Below are 22,564 nucleotides of genomic sequence, written 5' to 3' on the forward strand. Positions count from 1 at the left end.
TTACAATGAAGTAATTTAAATTTTCTTCTTTACAGTGAAAGACTTAACTAGAAAAAGCCTTTCTCCTTTACTATCATAACTGACTTTTAAGTTTGACCTTTCTGAGTGCAAACTGTACACCAGGCATCAGTGAGTGATGAAATGTGGAGATTCTTTATCTTTTCATTAATGATGGGTGTTTCCAGAGCAAGGAATCCATTTCACATTTGGCTTGTTACCTCAATCTTGAGTATACAGACTAATACAGACACCAGTTTGTTTAAGGAGAAAAAAACTCACTAGTTTTTTTTTTCCTATTTTTAAACAAGTGGCAAACCTTCTGCTGGTACTGAGGGTGAGTCTGACTGTCCAGGTGGAGTTTCAGAATAAGAGAAATCCTCTGGCACAGACCGGGAATTGGAAGAGCACAGCGTCTCTCAGAGCATTTTGCTGGATTTGAAGTTTAGGCTTGCATGACTGCCTTTATTTATTAATTCTGACAAATATTAGTATTTATGTGAAAAGTGCAGATTCTTTTTGTTACTTTTCTTTCAGAGAGGCAAAGAAAAATGTGGAAGCCCTGGGAAGCTCTTCAGAAAACAGGCAGCCTTGTGACTTGCAGGCCACAGAGTCAGCTGAGGCGGAGGCCAAAGGCACAAGTGATGATCATCCTTTTCCAGAACCCAGGCTCCCCTATCCATTCACCTCTTGTCTGTCTGAGAAGGAGCAGAAAACATACTTGTATCTGATGACTAAGTACTCGAAAAAAATCAACCATTTTCAAGTTAGTGCAGCAAGTCAAAGGGAACTGTTCACATATTTGGTGAGTGCACAGCTATGGACACAGCAGTGTCACAAAGGGAACCATACAAATTTTTTGTTATAAAGAATAAAGGGGAAGGTGGGAACATTGGTTTTTAAATTCAGTTTGTTCATGTGCTGCCACATCAGTGCTCACAGAAGTAGAAGGGCTCGAGTGCACCCTTGCAGCTGAGCCTTAGCTGTGTGTTTAAAGGGCTGTGGCCTTGTTGGATGGAAGTATTTGAGCTGAATCCTGTAAAGTGTAATTAACAGCAAATGTTTTTGAGCCATTCCATTTGGTTTCCCATGCTTCCTTTTTAATCCTAATTCCTTTGTTTTATGCTGTAACAGTGAGAATGTCATTCCTGGGCACATGAATATCTACTGTGTTGTTACTTTTGGTACAATTTCTGGGGAAGTCAGAGTCAGATACTTCGTGGCTTTATCATGTAAACTTCATCAACAATCTTGTCGCAGCCTTTCTTTTTATAAAGCACCATACCAAAAGAGGCTTGCTGTTTGTTGGGTGGTGGTGTTTTGTTGGTTTGTTTTTTTTTTTTCTTTTTAAGGAAATGGGCCTCACAGAAATTTCTTTTCCTGGAGTGAACCTCTTAGCATTTGCCAACTTGACCAGCAAGTGGAATCTACACCCTCCCTTGTACCATTGTCTGTACTCCTCTCTGGAAATTTTGCTGGTTACATACCTAGCATAGAAGATTCTGTTCTGTCTTAAAAGTAGATTTTTCCTTTCCCCAGCAAATGAAAGAAGTGGTAAACAATGAAGTAGCAGAATTTATGAAATTTGCCCAAAACGCTGCGAGAAGCTGTGCCCAGGATTATGATGCCATCTCGGAAGATGCACTGCGTTATACTGAGGTCAGTGCCAGGTGCCATTCCATCTTTTCTGAGCTAATCCCACTGGAATTGTGAAGGAGATACACAGGTACTGCCCGTGGGATGTGCTGGTCCCTGAACTTGTGCTGATTCCATGTTGGGATGAGACAGGGGTGGCATTTCCCTTGGCCTGTGGTTCATTGTAGCCAGTAAGGTATGATACAAATGAATGCACTGAACAAAATATGTAAAATATTAATAAAGTGCATGAAGTAAAGTGCATCTTTATATTTGGGAACAGAGAAGTTGCATTTACATTAAGAAGTTGCTCCTAGATACACACCACTGGACAGAATGTTAAATTCTACAGTAGCATGTTACAGAGGCTCTTTAATCAGAGGTGACTCAGGCTTTAATCATAATCATCTGCAAGTTCATGCTGTGGTAAATATCCACTTTGGTGCTTCTAAGATCAAACATGCAACTTCATGTATCATTCTTGGGTTTTGGAAAAGGAATTCCAGAACAGAGGTTCATTAAACTTTCCCATCAGTGGGTTGACTCAGAGTTTGGGCACGTTTCAGGGCAAAACCTTGCTTGCATTTTTTTTATTTTTTTTTTTTTTTTTTTTTTTTTTTTTTTTTTCCCTAAAAATTGGGATTGGTTTTGCATTTATATCTTGTGTCTATTTTTCAAAGTGATTTTGTCATTGGTCACAAAATGTGTCTCCAAACTTGAAATCCTGTTTATTGTAAGGTTGATACCCAGATTTAAAATGAATAGGAGCACAATTTAGTTTTAAACAATACTTGCAAAAATAATTCAGTCTAGTTACTAAACAGAAGTGAAATGTCTTAAATGCATAATTCAGATATAAAAGTTATCTGGAGTGACATGATAGCGAGTGTCAGCACCAGTGGAATCATCTGTCTTTACCTTTGTGCCTTTTACCTCGGCCTGTGTAAACTGGGTGGTAACACAGAAAATACTAGTTTCCTCTAAAAGATAATAAAGAAAGTAATTACTTGGTTTAGCACAGTTCAAACTGTACTAAACCGTATTTTTAGTGATTTGTCTGGGCCTGTGTGCATAGATTGTTAGCCTTGCATATGGAGGGCTGAGGAGAATTTAGAACGTGTCAGTTCTGACAGCAGTGATTGTAAGAATATTGTAAATCTCAGTAGGTAGATTTGCAGGTATCTGTAAATTTTTAAATGCAACTTGCAATGGCAAAAAAACCTTCAAAATGAAATTCTTATGAAAGATACAAATGCATGAACAATTTTTGGTTTTACCTTAGGAATTGCTCCGTGCCTGTATTGGACATGTGCAAAAGTATCCCGAGTTTTACACGCTCCAGGAGATCATGAGTATCATGGGAGGGAAGTTCCATACACAGCTGACCTTCAGGCTGGAAAAAAATCTTCTTGCAATGGTAATATCTTATCTATTGATTTTGTGGTTTTTTTTCAAATAAGTAGAATTACATCAGGATTGTGTTACACAAGGATTTGGGATTTTTGCAGCTATTATTCAGTGCTTGGATTAGGGGTTATAATTGATAATTAAAATTATTAATTAAAACTTTAATAAATTATTTTGGTAGTAAAGCTGTCCACTGTATGTTTGCCATAAAAAGATTACAGTAATAGTATATTTTTCATATAACACAACTTTCTAATGCAGCTGCATAAATTATGAGTGTTTTTCCTCACAAGAAGTGCAATGTTGGGTCAGCAAGATGCTGTTAAAGCTGTTTCCTGACTCTCTTTGCTTTCTCCAAGGGTACAGCAAGACGAGGTAAAACAGATTTCCCTGCCATGCCCGTTCAGCTGCCCACAGATTATGAAACTGTGACATCTATTATAACTCCAGAGAAAAAGGCTCAGATTATGTATAATGTAAGTTACCTTCTCACTGGCATTTTGAAGGCATATTTTGTACCAAAGTGCCCTTTGATCCTGTTTCTGGGTTGAACAGTTGTTAGATTCCATTCCACCTCACCATTAAAGAGATGTTAGAGCTGTGAACAGAATATGGTGACGTCTCAGGTGGCAGAAAACATGAGCACAGCTGGATTTTCCTTCCTTCTCTCATGGTGCTTCCATTATCTTCTTAGTCCTTTTTCATGGACATGTGTCCTCACAATGTTTATCAATTTTATCATGTCAGTTCTGAATTTGTATTCTTCATGGTTTTATATTTGTTTTGAGGTTCTTTATATGTAATTGGTATTGAAACACTGGGCAGTTCTAACCATACTTCAGTATTACACATCTTTACTATGCTATTACTTAACTCATAAGAAAATCTGTAATATATATTTGCAAGTTAATCTGGTTTGGGGTTTTTTTCTTCAGTGCACTCCTGTATTTCATGATCACCTAAATTCCTGTTCAACCCAGTAATTCAAATTTATAGGAATGAACTGAAAGTACAAGTTCAGATGACACATTATCTCATGCTGCAATGTGATTGCATAAGATTCAGACAGAAACCTTCAGGGGAGTTTTCTTCTTTTTTCATTTCATTCTGAAGCACTGTGGTGGTATTTGGACTTTTTTTGGGGGGGGGATGTTGATCCATGTTCTGGGTTTGGAGTTTTTTGTAAATTTAAATCTGTATATTTCTTAAAAAAGAAAAAGAACTTTAAAGGAAATATTTTTTTTCTTTTTCTGTTTAGGATATTAGTTCAGACTCAAATGCAGAAAAACTTGCTTTGAAATACTGTCCTCAAGTTGTTCTAAGTAATCAGTCATTATTTACTTTACTGAATAATCATGGACTAAACTACAAGGAGCAATGGGAAATTCCAGTTTGTGTTAAAATGGTCACTGTTGCAGGTATGGGATGTTTTTGTTATAAAAGTTCGGGGTTTTGGACAAAACCCCGAAAGCTGATCTGGGGTCACTTCTTATAGTTTTCTACACCTTGTTACTGGGAATAGTCCCAACCTCTACAGTTATCCCCATAAACATTGAATTTGGGCACACAGATATTTTCCACTCAGGGAATAAACAAAGCAAACCAAAAAAACTTTAATATCCTTTTGCTTTTCAAAACTGAGAGTTGTGATCCTTGGAAAGAAATCAACTGCATGAAGCTGTTAAAATTATCAAGTGAACCGATTTCAATAAGCTAAAAAAAAGAGCCATTCTGAAAAAGAAAAGAGCAAACATTTTCTGGAATTAACAGTATCTATTCACATCATAGAATAGTTAAAAAGTAATGGACATCCATGGAGATACTTTTCCCATTTGCAACAAAAAATGTTTTTATTAAACTGATGAATTCATCTGAATGCTTTACTTTGGTTGTCAAGCCCTCCTCAGTAATCTGAATATAGATTTCCTCTCTTGATAACCTTTTTCTTTCTTTAAAATACACCAGGGTTTATTCACTATGAGTATTTATAATGTTTGTTGTCTTGGAATGTCCTTGTGTGCATCTCACACAGATTTCTAAAGCAAACTTGAAAATAGTAAATAAGCTATCAAATATCTGCAAATTTTACAAGTTTTGTGCTTTCCTACATGAAATTAAATTGCTTTATCAGTAAAGATATGCCTGATTCCTTTTGTTATCAGCATTACAGTTTTTAAACTTAATTTGGATCCCAAGTGAACAGCTAAAGGGCATTCAGAATGTGTTAGAAATACCTAGTGTTTCTTGAAGGCTTTCTCTGCTCCTTCCTTTTCCCGCCTTTCCCTGGGACCAACCCCTTGCATGAATTTATTTTTGTGTTCCCCACATGCCTTTGCTTTCTGTGTGATGTGGGCAGGGCGTAACTCTGATTTTTAGTTTTTGATTTTCTGTTTGTTCCTGTGGAAGTGTGGTGAGGTGTGAACGAGCGTGGGGCAGCAGAGCCCAGACACAGGGACTGATTAAAGACAAACAAAGTGCAACCTTCACTTCTGGCAGTGAGACTTAACAGAGAAAAACTGACTCACCCAAGGAGAAAAAAAGAGCTTTTTGGAGAACAGAACATATTTGATGATAAAATGCAGTATAAGAAGTGATGGATCCTAAATTCTTATTTTCCAAATTGCCTATTTAGAGACTGTGTTTGAAATGTGCTCAGCTGGTAACGAGGTGTGGTTGGTGCTGCAGCCCATCATCACTCACACTGCACCTGCACATACTTGGATTTTCTGTTGTTGGTGAATGAGGGGATCGTTTTTCATTTCTTCTTCTGTGAATGGAATGGATTTGACCATAATTGAAAATTGAAAGATTTATTATTTACATTATACAACAGTCTTTCTTCCTTTCATTTAATATGTACTCAATCTCTTTTTGTTCTTGAAAAGGTAGCAAACCAGCTAAAGTGGTTTATGTTGATTCACCTCTGCTGAGAAAAGAAATGACAGTAAGAGAGAGGAATCAAATCTTCCATGAAATTCCAATGGATTTCCTAGCAACTAAAACATCCTATGTTTCAATTTCTGATGTATGGATGGACAAACCAGCTGAGGACAATCTGTTCCAGTGGGATGTATGTAGGTTCACCTACTCTTAAATAAAAGAAACAAAAACAAAACTTGTTTTATATTTCCTAAATTGCTTTTTTTTTTCTAATAATGAAGGAAAATTTAGGTTTTCTGTTGACAGTTTTTCTACTGCTGAGTTATGAACCCTGTTATAAAGTGTCCCTATAGTTCCTTTAAATGCTTCTACTCCATGGGCACCTCAGCTTTACTGCTGATTCCATTAAAATGTGTTTGGATCAGTTACTTCAGTGGGAAAAGTTCTCTGAACTTAATTTCCCTCTGGAAAGGCCTTCAATTCTTAGGACTCAAGATATTCCATGTTAAACAGGAACATTTTTTCCATTACTGCCCCTCTTTCCCAACAGTCAAAATATGGATAGTAGAACATTTCTCATGTTTTCAACTTGACTGTGCCTTGTTTGTGATTAACACATTCTGTTTCTTGGTTTGTTTTATTGGTTGGTTTTTCTAATATGATTACTTTTTCATTCCTGTGTTAAGGTGTCCTCTGATACCTACCAGTGCAGGAAGATTCCCCTTCCAGATGACACAGGGATGGACTTTGATGATGATGTTACAGAACTGGAAACTTTTGGAGCATCTACCAAGCTCTCAAGAACTTCTAAAGTGGAAAGTACTTTCCTGCAGTTAGTAACACTGCTGAAGTTTTATCTCATGGCCTAAAAATGGGGGGAAAAATTACATCCACTATAAACAGTGGAGATGAAGAAGGAAAACCCCCCTTTGTGAGCAGGAAGTTTCAGCATGTGCCAGTTTGCAGCTTCCATCATTAGATGGCATTCCAGGCTTCAGCCCTGGAGAAAATTCCCCTGGTGAGTCAGTGGAGACAGGACTGAACAAAGCACAGGGTGTTGGGACCAAAGAAGTCTTGGACAATGAAACAAACCCAAATCCTCTGTCTGATGCAGTCAGTGACAAGGAAGAGTCTGATGCTGCCCAGAGCCACGAGACTCAGCCTCCCTTCTGCAGCAGTGACACGGATGACGTTTGGTCATTGATTCAGAGAGTAAAAACACTGACTGGTGCCAAACAACTGCCCCAGCCACTGCCTGGGATAGCTCAGCAGAGCCTGCAGGATCTCCTTCTCCCACCCAGATCCCTTCAGCAGGCATGGCTGATGGCTCAGATTCCATGGATCAGGGAAAGAAAGCCTGCAGGAAACCCACCAGGAAGTTATCCAAAGAGCTGGATCCTGTGGGACAGATTCTGAAATTGCAAACTGAGCTTCTCAAGTCACCTTCCCAAAAAGCTCCCGAGCCAGTGGGGAGCTGTGACAATCCTAATGCTGTGCCAGCCCAGGGGCCTCCGTCCCCAAAACCACTGGTGACCTCCAGCACAGAAGCTGGGCCGGCCCCTGCCTCCAATCCCACAGGAACACCTGGACTTGGCTCTTTGAGGGAGTGCCAAAGAGTAAGTTAAGTGTGTTCATTGGTGAGGAGGCAAATGTCCAATTTTTGATAAAATTTCACAGAAAACATTTGAATCCTTCGTCTGAAGAATGTGGTAATAGAGCATCCGTTACATTTACTTAGACATGTGCCTTTAATTCTCCCCCAGAGAAGGTGCTGTTAATTCCTGTCTTGCACACATAAGGGAACATTTTGGGAACTTTTTGTCCACAGAGCTGAATGTGAAATACTGTTTTACTATAGGGAAACAAAAAGCTGTTATGCACACGGTTTTTAAGCAAGGAAAAGAAATAATTTGGTAGTGAAATGAGTTTTTGCACCAAAATTCAAACATTTTAGTAATTTGGTCTGCAAAAAGATTCTTGTCAATCAAAATGGAACTGTTTGACTTTTTGGGTAGAATAAAAATATAATCAAATTATGCATTTGATCATGTAGGAATTAATAATTGATTACTTAATCTGTAGATTAACACAACTAATTTAGTTGAAACTGTTACCACTTCCTATATTTTTATTGATTTACCTGAATTTCAGTAGTCACTGCCAGACCATTTCTCCTCCCTCAGTCTGAAGGGCTGAGCAGCATGATACTCTTCCTGTTTCTCTGTCTCTTAAAAAGACAGAGTCTGGAATTCAGGTATTTGATAATAGAAATACAATTTTTTTTTAATAGAGATAGTGAAACCAATATACTGGCACAGCAGAGTGACTGTGTGAGAGTAGGAAGCATAATGATACAGTTTGACACCTCTTTGTATGTCTGTTTTGCAGAAAGCCAGAGTCAAGTTATATATTTTACTAACAGAAAATAACTTGCAGTGCCTTGCATGACAACGTCTCCCACAGTATACTTTCAGAATATGTTCAAAGATGCACAGAAGCTCCAATGTTAAATGTATTGTAACATTTCTACAAAAATGGAGTCACAGCTCTATTCGTATGAGGAATCTAATAATGTGGGGTTATTTAAAAATACACTCTTTAATAAAGTGAGCATTTTCCAAATGTAATCGTTTTTAAACTTTTTTTAATATGTAAGTGACTTTTTTGTGCCTGATGAAATAGTTTTCACCCAAAAATCTCAGGAAGCAAAACAAATTTTAGGAAAAAAACCCAACCAACCAAACGAAAAACATCCTACAAGGGAAAAAGCTAATTAACCTCATGGTAAAAAATGTACAAGCTTGTGATTTTCTGTGTTTTTTGTTTTGCAGGAAAGCTGCCAAGTGAACTCGAGCTGGTTGAAGAAGCCCCCTCAGAGTCACAGCCCCTCAGGAGGCAACGTGGTGTACAAGCTGTTCAGTGTGGGTGAGCTGCTGCTCCTGGTGCGCTGCACTGTCCAGAAAGTGAGGTCACTGCCACGGTACCACAAAAAGAAAAAAACCCAAAAGGTGCTTTTAGCTTTTCATGGCTTGGTTTTGTTTAACAGTTGTGCCCAAGTGGCATCTCTGGGATTCCCGGTCCCTTATGGCATTTGTGCTTTCACTCAGACAATTTGTACATTTAATTAGAACTCTGCAGTGTGGGTCTTCCTTAAGTCAATATTTGCTGCAGGAAGAGAGGGAAGAATAACTTGTGATTACTTTAAAGCTGCTTGATTAGAAGATAAGCAAGTATGAATCTCCATTTTTTACTGCAGTAATATGCAGGGATAATGATACTCATGTCAACTCATGTCAGTTTGAGCTGAATGCGTGAGGGGGGTTTGGCCCAAGGCTTTGAGAACGTTCATGATCTTAATACTTCCAATCAGGATTCAGCCTTGCTATTGTGCCTGGTTAAGCAGAGAAGTAGGAGATAAAATGAACAATACAGGACACAAAAAAGATCCTATTCATTCTGCTTGAAAATACTGTGGATACACTTATCTTAGCAAATGGTTTAAGTGCAATTCTAATGGAATTATGCCTTGTAACATAGGAGAAAGGAAGCTTATTCTTTCTGTAATGCTCAGTCATTTATTACTTTTCGTCCAGTCCTCTGAACCATCCAGCACGTCTGATGTGGTGTGTCCCTCCTGAGGGGACAGAATTCCAGCAGCAGGCTGTGGTTGTGTCGGGAGGTGCTTATGCTGTGTTGGAGAGGAAATGGATCCTCAGAGCTCTGGTTCCTGACCAAGATTCTGTGCTCACAATGTTATTTTGAAGAAAGACCATCCCTTTGCTAGTGATGCACTGCTCAGAAATGCCTGTGAGAGCTGCTTGGTTTGTTATTGGCAAACTGAGCACTTGGTTATTTTTTTTAATTTCTGCTGCAATTCCAGCTGTGGTTTGTCAGTGACAAGAGGTTTGTTTTCTCTGTCAGTGTTAGCGCACAAAGGTTTGCCTCTGATTTCAAATGAGACTCCAAGCATTAGGTTCTAATTTCAAGTGAGATTCTCACAAGAGGAATAAATGGCAGGATTCCACTAATAATATGCAGATCAGAAATACAATGTATTTTTTCTTGAATTGCTGCAGAGGGCAGTAGAGCACAGAAGTGTAAGCTTCAAATTAATTTAGTTGCATGGAAAAATGACTCAGCAGCAGAATTTTATCATTTGTAAAAGCTTGCCTGTCCTTTTTCACTGTTCTTTTTTTTGGTTTTGTCCCTGTCACCCTCCTCTATTTAATACAGAGTCTCTGTACCCCAGGGTTCGTACTGTGGGTTTCACAGAATGGGCCATCAACAAAGCCTGTGTAATGTCTGTGTTGCTCCATCTATGGTGGGGGACTGTGGGCATTATAAACTAGAAAATGTAGTTAAATTGTGGACATTTTTGGACAGTGAGTGCTGATTTTTCTTTTATTCTCTATTTTACAGCTTACTCCCATATTCCTGCTGCCCAAACTAGAATACCAGGCCTATTACGGTGTGGAAGCTCTGACAGAAAGTGAAGTGTGTCAGTTGTGGACAGAGAGTTTGTTGCATTCTGAATGTTTATTTTATGTTGGTAAGTTCATGTGTTAGTTTTCTTCCTAAGAAATGTGTATGTATGTAGAACAGAGGAGATACATATTTGTTAAAGGTCTAGTCCATATGTCCTTATTTATTTAACTTTCGCATTTTGTTTTCCACTTTTGAGTATGTGTTTAGTCTAAAATTTGAGTTGGGTGGTGAATGAGGATATTCCAACATTGGATTTAGATAAATAGCATCCATTAATGTTTGTTTTGCAGAACTGCATTTACTCTTCTTTTAAAGACAAATGTATGTGAAGTTAGAAATCCTCCTGACTTAAAGTATCTTTGGGTTTCGGGGGGAGTTTTTAGCTCTTGGGTTTTTAAATGACTCATATGCATCATGAATTATCACAGGAGTGGTAAAATACTTCTTGATGAAATGTGAGCTGTGAATATATCTTATCACTTTCTGAAAGCATTATAAATAAATTAGTTATTGTGTACCAAAATAGAAGATGAACAGGGGAGTGGGTGTGTGGCTCAGAGGATGCTGATTCTTTGGCCTTTCAGCTTGCAGTGTGGGAAAAGGCCAAATGTTCATTATTTCCTGTTTTCCATGATAAATAAATTTGTTATTTCTAGATTGATAACTTGAGGACAGGTAAGATAGAATGAGGAAAACCAAGCAAGAGAGTAAACCAGGTTCTGTCATTGAGAAACTGGAGAAATTACACTCTTTGAAAACACTTCACAAGTGTCTCATATCTGAGGTGCTGGAAACAATTTTCTGGCTTGGCAGAACTGAAATTCCTAATAGAAAGAGAAAAATACACAGCACAGTATTACTGAGAGCTTCTTCCCATAGCTGGAGAGTTCCTCAGGAATTCTGAACACTGGATGATTTCACTTAAGTGTGTTTTCCAAGTTTTCCATTGTCCATCTCTAAATGATCCGTGACATTTAATCTCCTAATATGTGATATGACCTGAAACATCTCTGTCAAAGAGGTGGTCTTGGTACTCCTTGTCCTGCAGATGGAAACAGGAGATAATGTAATGGAATCCATGGATTGCAAGTAACATTCCATGAGAATGGAGCAGGAAACCACAAATCTTGTGTAGAAGAGATGACAGCTGAAATCCAGAGCACAGCAAATAAAGGCAATAAAAGGAATTAAAAGTGTGGGAATGTTAGCAGAAAGATAGACTTGCAAGGCCATTTATTCAAAATGGCATGAGCCAAGCACTCAGAAATGCAGTGTTATGAGGCAAGCTCCACTAACAAGTGTCCCATAGAAAATGCTGTGTTCATGTTTGTACAATGACATTTTAACATCAGGAAAGTGTTTGTGTCTGTTGGGATGTATGTTCTGTAGAGAAATTAAAAATGCATATAAAGACTGTGGCCAGATTTTTTTAACAACCCTTTTAACACGGAGAGCTTTCTGATACTGATTATCTTGTAATTAATGAGGTTTTAAAAGGGAAAATTTGCAACTTGGTGGCTGGTTGATATTTAGAATATGCTTGGCACGTGCTGTGAGTGAGGGTGGTGCAGTTTGTGCAGTGAATGTTCTGCAGTGGGGCTGCCTGGCATTCCTGTAGGAAAAGCCTGGTTTGTAGGGTTGTTATGGCAGCAGTGGTAGCCTGTGGTTGCCTAACCTTTCCACTTGTGCACTGTATTACAGTTCTGCTGTTACTGACTCACATCAGAGTGCTGTTTTAGAAATGCCCACTTCAGCTTTATAATTTTTCTATACAAGTGTTATCCTATCATAGAGTTATAGGGTTTATGTGAAATCTTCCCAAATCTTCGTTTGCGAAGCCTAGCCATGAATGTATTTGAGGTAGTAGTTTTGCTGATCCTATGTTTGTCTGCTCTCCATATTTAATGGAAATGATGTTTCTAATTTTAAACTTGAAAAGCAATATTTGCTATGGTTTTTCCCTTCCTTAAAAAAAAACCCTCACAAGGGGCTAATTGTGTACACAGTTCTCCATGTCTAACTGTATCTTACTGTGCAAGAGAGAAGCATTTCTTCTCTTATTATTTAACAAGCAGCCCAGTATATTGAATTGCACTGCAATTTGGCTGCCTGGAGAAAATCTTATCATGGGTTTTATAACATTTCCGGAGTCAAAAGCAGTGGAACTGCAGGGAGAGAGTGATGTGTTTGCTGAGCACACAGAGGGAGCAGTGGAGCTCTGTCTAATCTGCCATCAGATACAGGGTACCTGAGGCAGGGCTTGGCAGGAGGCTGCAGGCAGCTCAGCCAGCCAGCACCCCTTGGAACAGAGACTGCTGGCAGGGTGGGAGACAGGCTGGGACACTCGTGGCAGTGCAGAAGACAGGCTGGGACACTCGTGGCAGTGCAGAAGACGGGCTGGGACACTCGTGGCAGTGCAGGAGGAAGCAGGCTGGCTGTGCAGGGTTGCTCCAGCCCCACCAGCCATCCCTGGCCCATACAGAGGATTCCTGTGTCTCCTCCCTGGGTACCTGCTCATGGAACAGGCCCAGGGCCCACTTCAGCACACTCTGTTCATGTGTTTGAGAGAAACACAGGGATTGAGAAACACTGGTTATTCCAGTACTGTTTGTTTGGCAGCTCCCGGATACGTTTTTTCCAGCAGCAGACCCTGGGGCCCACAGGAGTTCTGGCTCTGTGGGCTCTGAGGAGGCACAGGGTCACTGGGGGTTGGCACTGTCCTCAACAGTCAGTTTGTACTCCCAGCCTGGGGGGGGAAGTCAGCTACAGATACAGAGTTGGGACTCCCAACATGTTGCCAGCTTTTGATACTGACAGAACACTCTTATTTATTCAGGTAGACGAGTTGGGGACTGCAGATTTTTGGTACTGCCATGTAGTTTCTAACAGAGGTAGATAAAAAAACATATGTGGAAGTAATACTCATTCCATGAAAAAGCATCTCCCACAGCCTTTAATAGGACGCTGTTCATGCTCTGCTCAGGGATTCTTTCTGCTCTCTTTGAGGAAAATTTGCAAGGTAGCTGTGAAATTCTGCCTTTCAGTTTGTGTATCTAAGGGAGCTATGAAAAAATGGGATGTTGTGGGCTCTTTACAACAGAAAGCTTTGTCCTGCAACTCCAGGGACAATTCTCCAAGGGTGATAATATCCTGGAATTATGGACAGCTTCAAATGGGGTGAATATCTCATTCTCTGATGAATATCTCATTTATCTAATACCTGAAAGTAAGACTACTGCAATTGAGTGTTTGGTGTAAGCAGAAAGGCAGACTTGACTTCTGAGACTATGCTATAATTTGAATTATTTTTAGTGAATTATTGTGTTTTATAATAAAGGAGTTTTAAAATCAAATTCTTTGTAAAGCCACAGACTTACAGCTCTTTTTAAACATTTACCCCACGGTATGAATGTGGAAGGGTGGAACAGCGTAGAAGTTCTTTTATCTTGAAAAGGCTTAATTCGCCATCTCCACCATCTTTTGTATTGTCAAATAAATGTGGATGGAAAGTTCTCTGGCCCTCCGTGTGTGCCCCACAGCTGTTGCTCAGTGTTGGAGGGAGGAATCTCAGCTCAGCCTGGTGACTCAGCAGTGCTGGCCCAGGAGGTGACTCAGAGCCCCGGTGTCCCCAGGGCCTCCTGCAGGAGCTGCAAGGGCTGACAGGAGGTGGAATGTTTTATTTTCTGTGTTCTATCATCAAACAAGCTTGGAGCTCTGTCTTCCTCTTGCTGTTAGAGCTGGTGATTTAAGTTCCCTGCTGCTCAGATAGGCAATCCTGCCTCTGCAAAGGGACTAATCTCTGTGACAAGTGTCCCAAATAAGGCACTTGTACTTGATCTAAGCAGTAAATAAACTTGGGATAACCTTTTCTGATTAATGGGAGCATTTTACCCTGACCATTGTTCACTTGTTTGCATTAAGTCCCCAAGAAAACCTTCTGCAAGAATAGTTTACTTTCGCTTGAATTCACTTTAAATTAAGATTATTTAAAAAATGGGTTGGAAAAAACCCTGTATGTTACTGTATGGGTAACTTACTGAATGTCAGGTGTTTTCAGTTGGTCACTTCTCAAATATAAGATACAGTTATGTAAGTTAGGTGGGAGTAGTTCATAGGTATATTTTTTATTATTTTATTTTTTCCCCATTATGTTGTCAGTGAATTTAGAAGTAGAGAAGCCTGTGACTTGAGGAGAGGCTGATGAGGAATACAGAACTCAGATTTCTTTTTAATTGTTTTTTTAATGATGACTTCAAGTCCCTTTTCCTCGAGTGAGCAATGCAGAACATTAAATCTAACTGCTTAGTCTTGCACAAAATATGGATATCAAGAAAAGTAACAAATGTTCAGTGTTTAAAACAAATCAGTCGTCCTGGTGCATTATTTTTTTCTTTGTGAAAGTGAAAGTTCTTACTTAGTCTTCTTCCACAAGACATGAACTGCCAGTGACGTTTAGCTTGGGAGGTGAAGTGCTTTGGTTCAGCACTTTTAACTGTGCAGTTGAAGCATTTACAGTTCCTGGGAGGGCAGATTTAGTAAGGCAGTAAATTCACTGAGTAGGCTGGATTTGATTATGCTGCCTTTTCCTCATCCCCCTCGTGGGAGCTGGAATAGAACAGATTTCTGGGAAAACCCGGACGTGAGAGGGAACCAGAGGTGAGGGACGGTCACCACACCCATGGCCAGGCTGTGCTGGGGATCTTTAGTGCTTACCAGGGGAAATGGGGGCAGCCTTCATTTTAAAAATGGGTTGAGGAGACTTGGAATTGTTGCTCCTCATTCTGTCAAGGCAAATAGTCTTTAACCATTTGCCAGGAGCAAGGCTTGAGTTGTAAGTTGGGATTTTTCAGGTGAGGAGGGGAAAAAATCAAGATACAAAAGTCAGAATCCCCAGTAAAATCAAATAGCACAATTGTTCATGTAATGTAGCGAATAGAAAAAGAAGTATATTAAACTCAGAAGTAAATGTGTTGTAAAAATCAACTTTGATCTGTCCAGTGAGGAATCACAGTGACAAAGCTCAGGTGAACTTGAGAAGATACAAACTAACTGATGAGATGAAGGCCACAGGAAAATAAGGTTGTGTATCCCACACATCACCCAAAATGTAAGATTTCCTGGGGTCAGGGGCATCCCCCTGGTTTACAAAGACTGTCCAGCTATGGATGTCTGTACTTCTAGCAGCTCTACATTTTACTGTTATTGTGCATCATTGATAAATACTTTTCACTGTTCTATGCTTTAAAAGAGTACAATTTTTTTTATTCTTTTAAAAATGCATTAGATCTGCATGTTGTGCTTTTACATTTGTTCATTTTATTTTTAGTGTATTCATTGCATTTCTTTTCAGGACATATAGATGCTTTCACATCAAAGCTTATTATGCTAGAAAAGATTTCTCCAGAAACTTTAAGGGAAAAACTTGCATTGATCAAGTGAGTATTTTTAGTAAGTTTTTTTAGCAATGAATTTGAAACCCTAACAAGCCTTGCAAGCTACTACTTTTGGTGGTTTTTTTCTTTCACAGGCCTGCAAATTCATTAAATATACTTCATCACATTTTGAAGAAAGTGTCTGAGTAAGTGCTCAACTCTTGTTAATTGTGTTTGTTTGCAACATTCCCCAGCTAATCCTGTGTTTTCTGTAGAATGCTTGTCTACTCTGATTTTTATTTCTTCAGATACATGAAATATTTTACAGGTTCTCTTAGGTCTGTCTTGGCATAATGCAGTTCTTTATAAAATGTGCTTGGCATTACAAGGTTTGTACAAATGATGCAAAATAATAAGGATTTGATTTTTATGAACCAGTTTTTCAGGAGAGGAGACTGGACCCTTCTGAGCTGATTGAACAGTTTGCAGGAGTGAGTTGGAATATTATGTGTATAGGCTGACATAATATTTGGGCATCTGTTTTTGTTAGTCTTTTTGCTTAATTTGTAGAAATAATACTGTTTGTGTTCACTTCTGCTTAGTTTGACTTAAAACAGCACGTTCTTTCTCTGTACAGCACTGCAACCTTTCCCCTGCTCCTTTATTGAGCTGCTTCAAGGCTTTCAGGCTGCAAGTGATTTAGGTTTTTTTGTGAAGCAGGTTTCTTGCACTGAGTGCAAGTCTCTGAATTCAAATTACAGAGGACTTTTCCTGCACTTGATAATTTCTGTAGCTTCCTGATTTGTGATTGGGCAGTTGGTTGACATTTACCTTCCTGCAAACCTGTTTGCCCCAGTGTGTATTGAAAGCACGTCTGTGCTTTGTGTCTGTGTCCACAGATGTATTTATGCTTTGTAAGACACTGGTTAAGGAACTGGAGTTTGCCCAGTATGGATGGTTTTCAGTTGCATGTTTAGTTGAATATGATGACAGTCTGTACATTGCTGATAAATTAGTACATTAAGAATACATTATAAGCACAGTAATTAGTATGTATTTATCAGTACAGTTTAATTAATGCTTTCTTGTCCACAGTCTTTTTATAAAACAGGGACTGATGAGTAAATATCTAAAATGTTTTGCTTTTGCATTAAGAACGTAATAGCTATTCAGATCAAACCACCCATTTAAATATTGGTTTTCATTTTGATCTTCTCTCTTTTTAGTCTGCAGGAGGGCTCTTATTTATTGTCTCATGCTGCAGGAGATTCCTCCGTTTCAATTTACAAGAGTTCCCTTGACAAGAGCACGAGATCATCCTATAACCTACACAAGGCTCACTGTGACCTGCCTGCTGTCCCTGCCACTCTGTCCGTGCCGTGGGTGCCCCTGGATCCCAGCCTTCCTTTGCCCTACCACATCAGCCATGGCAGAGTGCCCTGCACCTTCCCACCTGCCCCCCAGGAAGGCTGGAAGCACAAGGTCAGTGTCCCATTGCTGGAAAAGTAGATTAGTAGTTTAGAAATGATTTCTTTCCATGGGGTGTATAACTGACATAGTGACCTGTTGTCTTTGGGGGCAGAGACCCTTCGGAGTTCTGGATCCACTACCAAGCATAAGAATGCCTTTTTCCTGGAAAATGGTTTAGGGGAGGTTCTTCTCACCCACCTTTACAGATGACAGTGTGGAAAAACCTTGAGGTTTGTTGTGCTCTTAACAGAGGGAAATGGAACATTGTGTAAGATGCATCTGCACACCAGGATGGGCCTCTTGGATTGTAGGACTCAGGCTGTTAGAATTGGCATTTCTCTCTAATGACTACAGGAGTGAGAATGATTAGCACAACTGTAGACAGGTAAAACCAGGGGAGGTGGATTCTGCTGTTGGGGTCTAATCCATTGGGCTCTTAGTACAGTTCTCTGGGATACACTCTGGTGGTGTTCTTTTTTTTTTTTTTAATCTTTTTCTCTCATCTGATGGCAAAATTCTTGCAAAATGAAGTTTTGCATCTTTAATATAACCTAATGGTACTTTTGGACAACAGAAATAATGTGGCATTTGGCTTAATGAAAAGCTTTGTAATTCATAGGCTTGCAGTACAGCTGAAATGGGCACAATATTTACATTTATAAGGATTTTCTAGTTTTGCCTCTGTGGTGGTGCTCTTTTGTTGATGCGCTTTTTCTTCAAATGCTTTCAGGAAGGACCTTTTAACCTGGCTTCAGTTTTTTCAGTTCTACCTTCATCTCTACTTGTCTCTTTGTCTTTCCCCCAGAACTCAAAATCTTGAACTTAACTGTTTCAGCAGAAACTGGTATTTCTTTGAGGGCTGGGACACTAAAGTCTTACAAGTTTGTTGGGAATAACTGGCTGGGTAGAGGAGAATCCAGATTGTGCTTCCACTGTGGAGTGTGCAATGAGCACTTAGCTGTGATATTTGATACCCCAAATGTCATGGAGACAAGGGGTTGTGAGCAGATCAGCCACACACAGAAAATTGGCAGTTTTTACACTTCTGTGTGTGCCAAGGCACAGAAACAAGTGACTTCAGCTTTACTGAAGGTTTTAGTACTTCCCTCAGCCCCCTCATGCCACTCTTTGAAGGCTTTTGTCTTAACTTGGTGATTCCTGCTTTCTGCAGCTGGAGTGGGGGAGTCTTGGATCAGTTTGTGGTTGTTTATAATTTTAAACAAAGCTCAGGTAGGGATAACTGTTTGTCCACAGCAAAAGTCAGTGTTCCCTTGAGCCCTCCAAAGTGTGGTAGCTCAGTTGGACTCATTGCCATTGATCACCTGCCTCTCCTTTACCTTTGAAGAGACTTCCATTGAAATTCCTGTGGTTCCCTGACACACAGAAACTTCAGTTCTGATTTGTGTTGCTCCCTGTGCAGCACAACATTCATAACACGTATGCATGATACTGTTTCTAAAGTAAGAGTAATAAGTTACTTTATATTAAAGGCATATATAGTATGTGTAGAGGCATGGAAGTACCTTACTGTGGGAGAATACATATGTCTCAGGCAGAAATATGAAATTGTGTATGGGTGGCTTCCTCCTGTTTACTGAAAACAGCTTTATACAGCATTTATCCTCTGCATTTCTTCAGAGCAAAGTTAAATCTAAGGAAATAAAATATTTTAGCTGTTTGATGTCATCTTCTGACATAGGATAAGTGAAAGTTAATATAGCTTAAAGTCACTAATACCTCATTTTTGTTGCTGTTGTTTTGAAAACAATGTAGAATTGATTATGAGAAGAATTGTCTGCCTCTAAAGAAACTTCTGATAGAAATTTTTTAGGAGTCCATGGTGCTTTGTAATTTCTATTGGTGGGGTAATGATGCCTGTCATGCTTTGGAAGTGCCCCGAAGGTCCCACTCTAATATGTTTGAACAACTAGTAATGACACTTTAGAAGTGAGAAAATTTCCAAGCACTGTTTTTCTTCAAGCAGAGCTTGACTGGTTTGTGTAAAAGCCCTGTGCTAACTGTGGCTGGCTTAGCAGGCTCTGGGATGGTTCTTAGGCCCTGGTACATGTTTTAGCCACATCCTGACTCCATATGAGGGCAAACTAGAGTTGTGCATCTGTTCCTGGTTACCTTGGGCACGTTGGGTTCTGCCAAAGGAAATCCAGGCACGAGCAAGAGGCAGGACTGGTGAGATGTCACTGTGACAGGAAACCAGCTGGGCCTGCCCTCCAGCCCAGATGTGGCCTGGGAGTCTCTTTGGCTCTGAATGTTGTTATATATGTTTGTGCTTACTGCAGATTTAAGATGATTCATTCTGGTTTGGTGTTCTGAGTTGCTCTTTCTTTGAATTCTCTCCCCCTGTGTGTGTAGATGTCTGGGGCAAAAGGACAGTGGAACACACCCTGTGAGGGACAGCCAGGAGCTGTGGAGACAAAAGGCAAGCCAGCAAAGCCTGTGAGAAATGAAGGTGTGGCTCCAAAGAAGCTGGGGAAGAATTTCTGCAAGCAAAGGAAAATGAAGAAAAGATGGAACACTAAGTACAACAAAATGCAACCAAAGTAGGAATGGAGAAGAACAAGAGGCAACAACAAATCTGGGGCTTTCTTGCATCTTCGGAGGAGGCAGAACAAGCTGGCAGGGAAATGGCTCCTTGGCTGGAGCATTTCCGAAACATTTAACCCCTTTGTACCTCAGTGGAAGTGTTTCAAGGGAAAATCCCAAATTCAGTCAGAGGAAAAAGCAAGTGGCCCCTTGGCTGGTTACAGGGGAAAAGTGTCTTCTCTTGGTCTTGGGGTTTTTGCACAACTCCATCGTGAAGAATGAAGCAGTGGGTGACAATACTCTGATTCCACATAACAACCAGAAATATAACTTTGCAGTTTTCTGAATTCTTCCAGAATCGCTACAGATTTTTATTCTGACATATTTTAAAGCTACATTTTACTTTGTGTATTGTGCATAAGGAGAGCAACTTCAAGATCATTATCGAGCCTTTTTGACACGTGATGTCTCCCAGCTCTTAACTAACTTAAACGTTTTCTCTTTAGGTTGGTGTAACAAAGGAGGCTTGGGGAACAAAAGCTGTGTGTAGTTGAATAGCCCGTGCCATAAATTTGCACTAGGAAACACACAGCTAAACCATTACATTTTGCACAGCTAAAAAAATTAAATCTCTTTTATGCTTCCCCAAAACAATTCCCAGGAATTGTTTGGGTTCTGGTGTGTCCTCAGAAATGACTGTTTCACTTCCTTACTGTGTTTCTGAATGGCTGCAGCTTGAATGTCCAGTCAGATCACTTGGAGCTGCAGCAGTGCTTACCTGGGGTGGTGATGTTTGCCTGGAGGAACAAGTGATGGGATCAAGGCCTTAGTCATGTTCCAAAACCCTTCAGACTCTGCTGTGCATCAGCAGTTTGAGTGACGTTTGGAGCCCATGCAGTGAGGAAAGGAGTTCCTTGCTGTCTAGGAAAAGGCCAAGCAGTGTGATGTGGTTTCCTGGAGCATGGGAGTGTGGGAAATTAAAGTTGTTTGGAATGTTGGTGTTCTCTGTTGTATTTGCAGTGGGGTTGCTGGGGAGGGAAGGTTTCTCTGCATTGCAGCTGGTTTAGGGTATGTACTTGGAATATTTCATCAAACAGAATCTCAACACAAACAGGCCTTGAAATCGAGGCTTGAAAATTCTATTCTGTGATTCTGTTTTACATTTTCTGAATTTCTGCCTGTACTTCCCATTTTTAGAAGAGCTTGTGAATTCTAGAGAGCTCCGAGAATGAGTCCAATAAATTCTTTCCCATTTTTGTCTTGTAAACAACACAACTATTTTAAACTGTCTGAGCCAATGTTTGTTTGATGTTCTGGAGAGCTGTTTGGATGCATTGCTTAAACTGCTATCACAGAAACCAGAGGCCTCAAAGGTGTTCTTCCAAGGTTTTTGTTTGGATTAAGGAAGTTACCAGCACACACATCTGATCCAGCATTCCTCTGCTCACTGTGGCTTGACATGACACGTTTGAATGTCATGAAGGTAAACACAAAAAAAATTGTTCACTGGAGTTTATCTGTTACAAAATCCTGAAGGGAGGATTTTTTTTTTAAATCAGGCTCAAACAGTGATTGTATATTTAAAACTGTTCTTTGTGAAATACAGAGCATTTTCTGATGTGGGTTTTTTTCCAACTGTTAGATATATTTATGGTGTTATTCAGTTTATTTTTTTTTTTTTGCCACTGCTTCTTTTAGCTGCAGTAATAAGCTAATGACAAGCTGAACTGGGGGTTGCAAATTACAAACGGTTCTGATTCAAAACCCTAAGTGCTCTTAGTGACTCCTCATAATAGGAATATTTAGCTGTGAGTCATTTTTCCAGATAACTGACTCTGTGTGGAGGATTCGGAGCAGTTTTCAGTTTGTATATGTAAAAACTTTTGCCAGACTTATATAGAATTTAGGTTCCTGATGCAGTTTCATGTGTCAGAAATGGATGGTCTATTTGCCTATATATCTATATGCCTAAAAGACTTGCTTTTTTCTCTTAATAGTATACTGTTATGGTGCACTAGTATGTTATTAATGCATATTCATTGTAGTTTCTTATCTGTTTAGAACAGGTAGAGACTCTGGAGTTTGGATACAACACGTGAGGTGGTTTTTTAATTCAGTTATGTTTTGTTTGATCTCTTTTGGATTAAGTGGGACTGAAGTAATTTGCTCTGAGTTAGTGCTTTGAAAGGTTTTGTTCACGTGTCATGGGTGGAAGTACCAAAGTATACTCCATTTAAAATAAAAAATAAGTCTATTTAAAGGAGTTTCATGAAAGGAGAAGGGAAAAGGGGTAGCGTGTTTCTTTCGGGCAGTAACATCTGAAATTTGAAACAAAGAAAAGATGTCAACAAAAGAACTGGTAAAAAATGTTTCAGTAAAGCCAGAAAATGTGCTGGATATGAGTAGCTGGGTCACTGGTTCTGTTTGGACTGTTCCTGAAGTAGTGGTTACCTAAAGAAGAAAGAAGGAACCGGGGGGAGCCTGACTGTTGTGATGCTACCAGAGTATAAATTCTTAAATATGACATGGGTTGTAAAGCTGTGGGAAGCAGGAAACCACAGCTGAAGGAACAGTGAGTGGGCCTGGCTCTTACCCTCCAGGTGAGTGTTGCTCTACAGCAAAAAAAATCCTGATCTTTTTTATAGCCTCAACCCACTGAGTTTAGGAGAAAAAGCCCACAGATCTCACAATCCTGTCCTGGAATTTCAATTTTCAGCTTTGTCTGGAGAGGGTTGTGTGTGTTTATGTTGCAATTTTTACCTCTTGCTTCTAAATAT

General features: G+C 39.6%; 1 protein-coding gene across 1 annotated transcript; it reads left to right on the forward strand.

The window, feature by feature from the left end:
• Positions 1–534: 534 nt before the first annotated feature.
• ICE2 (interactor of little elongation complex ELL subunit 2) lies at positions 535–22,047 on the forward strand. Its single transcript, XM_032700478.1, is given in 18 exon segments — positions 535–802; positions 1,537–1,656; positions 2,915–3,049; positions 3,399–3,515; positions 4,298–4,457; positions 5,925–6,109; positions 6,606–6,738; positions 6,741–6,833; positions 6,836–7,105; positions 7,108–7,491; positions 7,494–7,535; positions 8,751–8,796; positions 8,798–8,927; positions 10,339–10,468; positions 15,755–15,839; positions 15,932–15,982; positions 17,003–17,258; positions 19,617–22,047. Coding segments are annotated over 18 exon segments (2,604 nt in total). The 5' UTR covers positions 535–727; the 3' UTR covers positions 19,809–22,047.
• The last annotated feature ends 517 nt before the right edge of the window (positions 22,048–22,564 follow it).

This window comes from Chiroxiphia lanceolata, chromosome 12, assembly GCF_009829145.1.
Source record: "Chiroxiphia lanceolata isolate bChiLan1 chromosome 12, bChiLan1.pri, whole genome shotgun sequence".
Taxonomy (NCBI): Eukaryota; Metazoa; Chordata; class Aves; order Passeriformes; family Pipridae; genus Chiroxiphia; species Chiroxiphia lanceolata.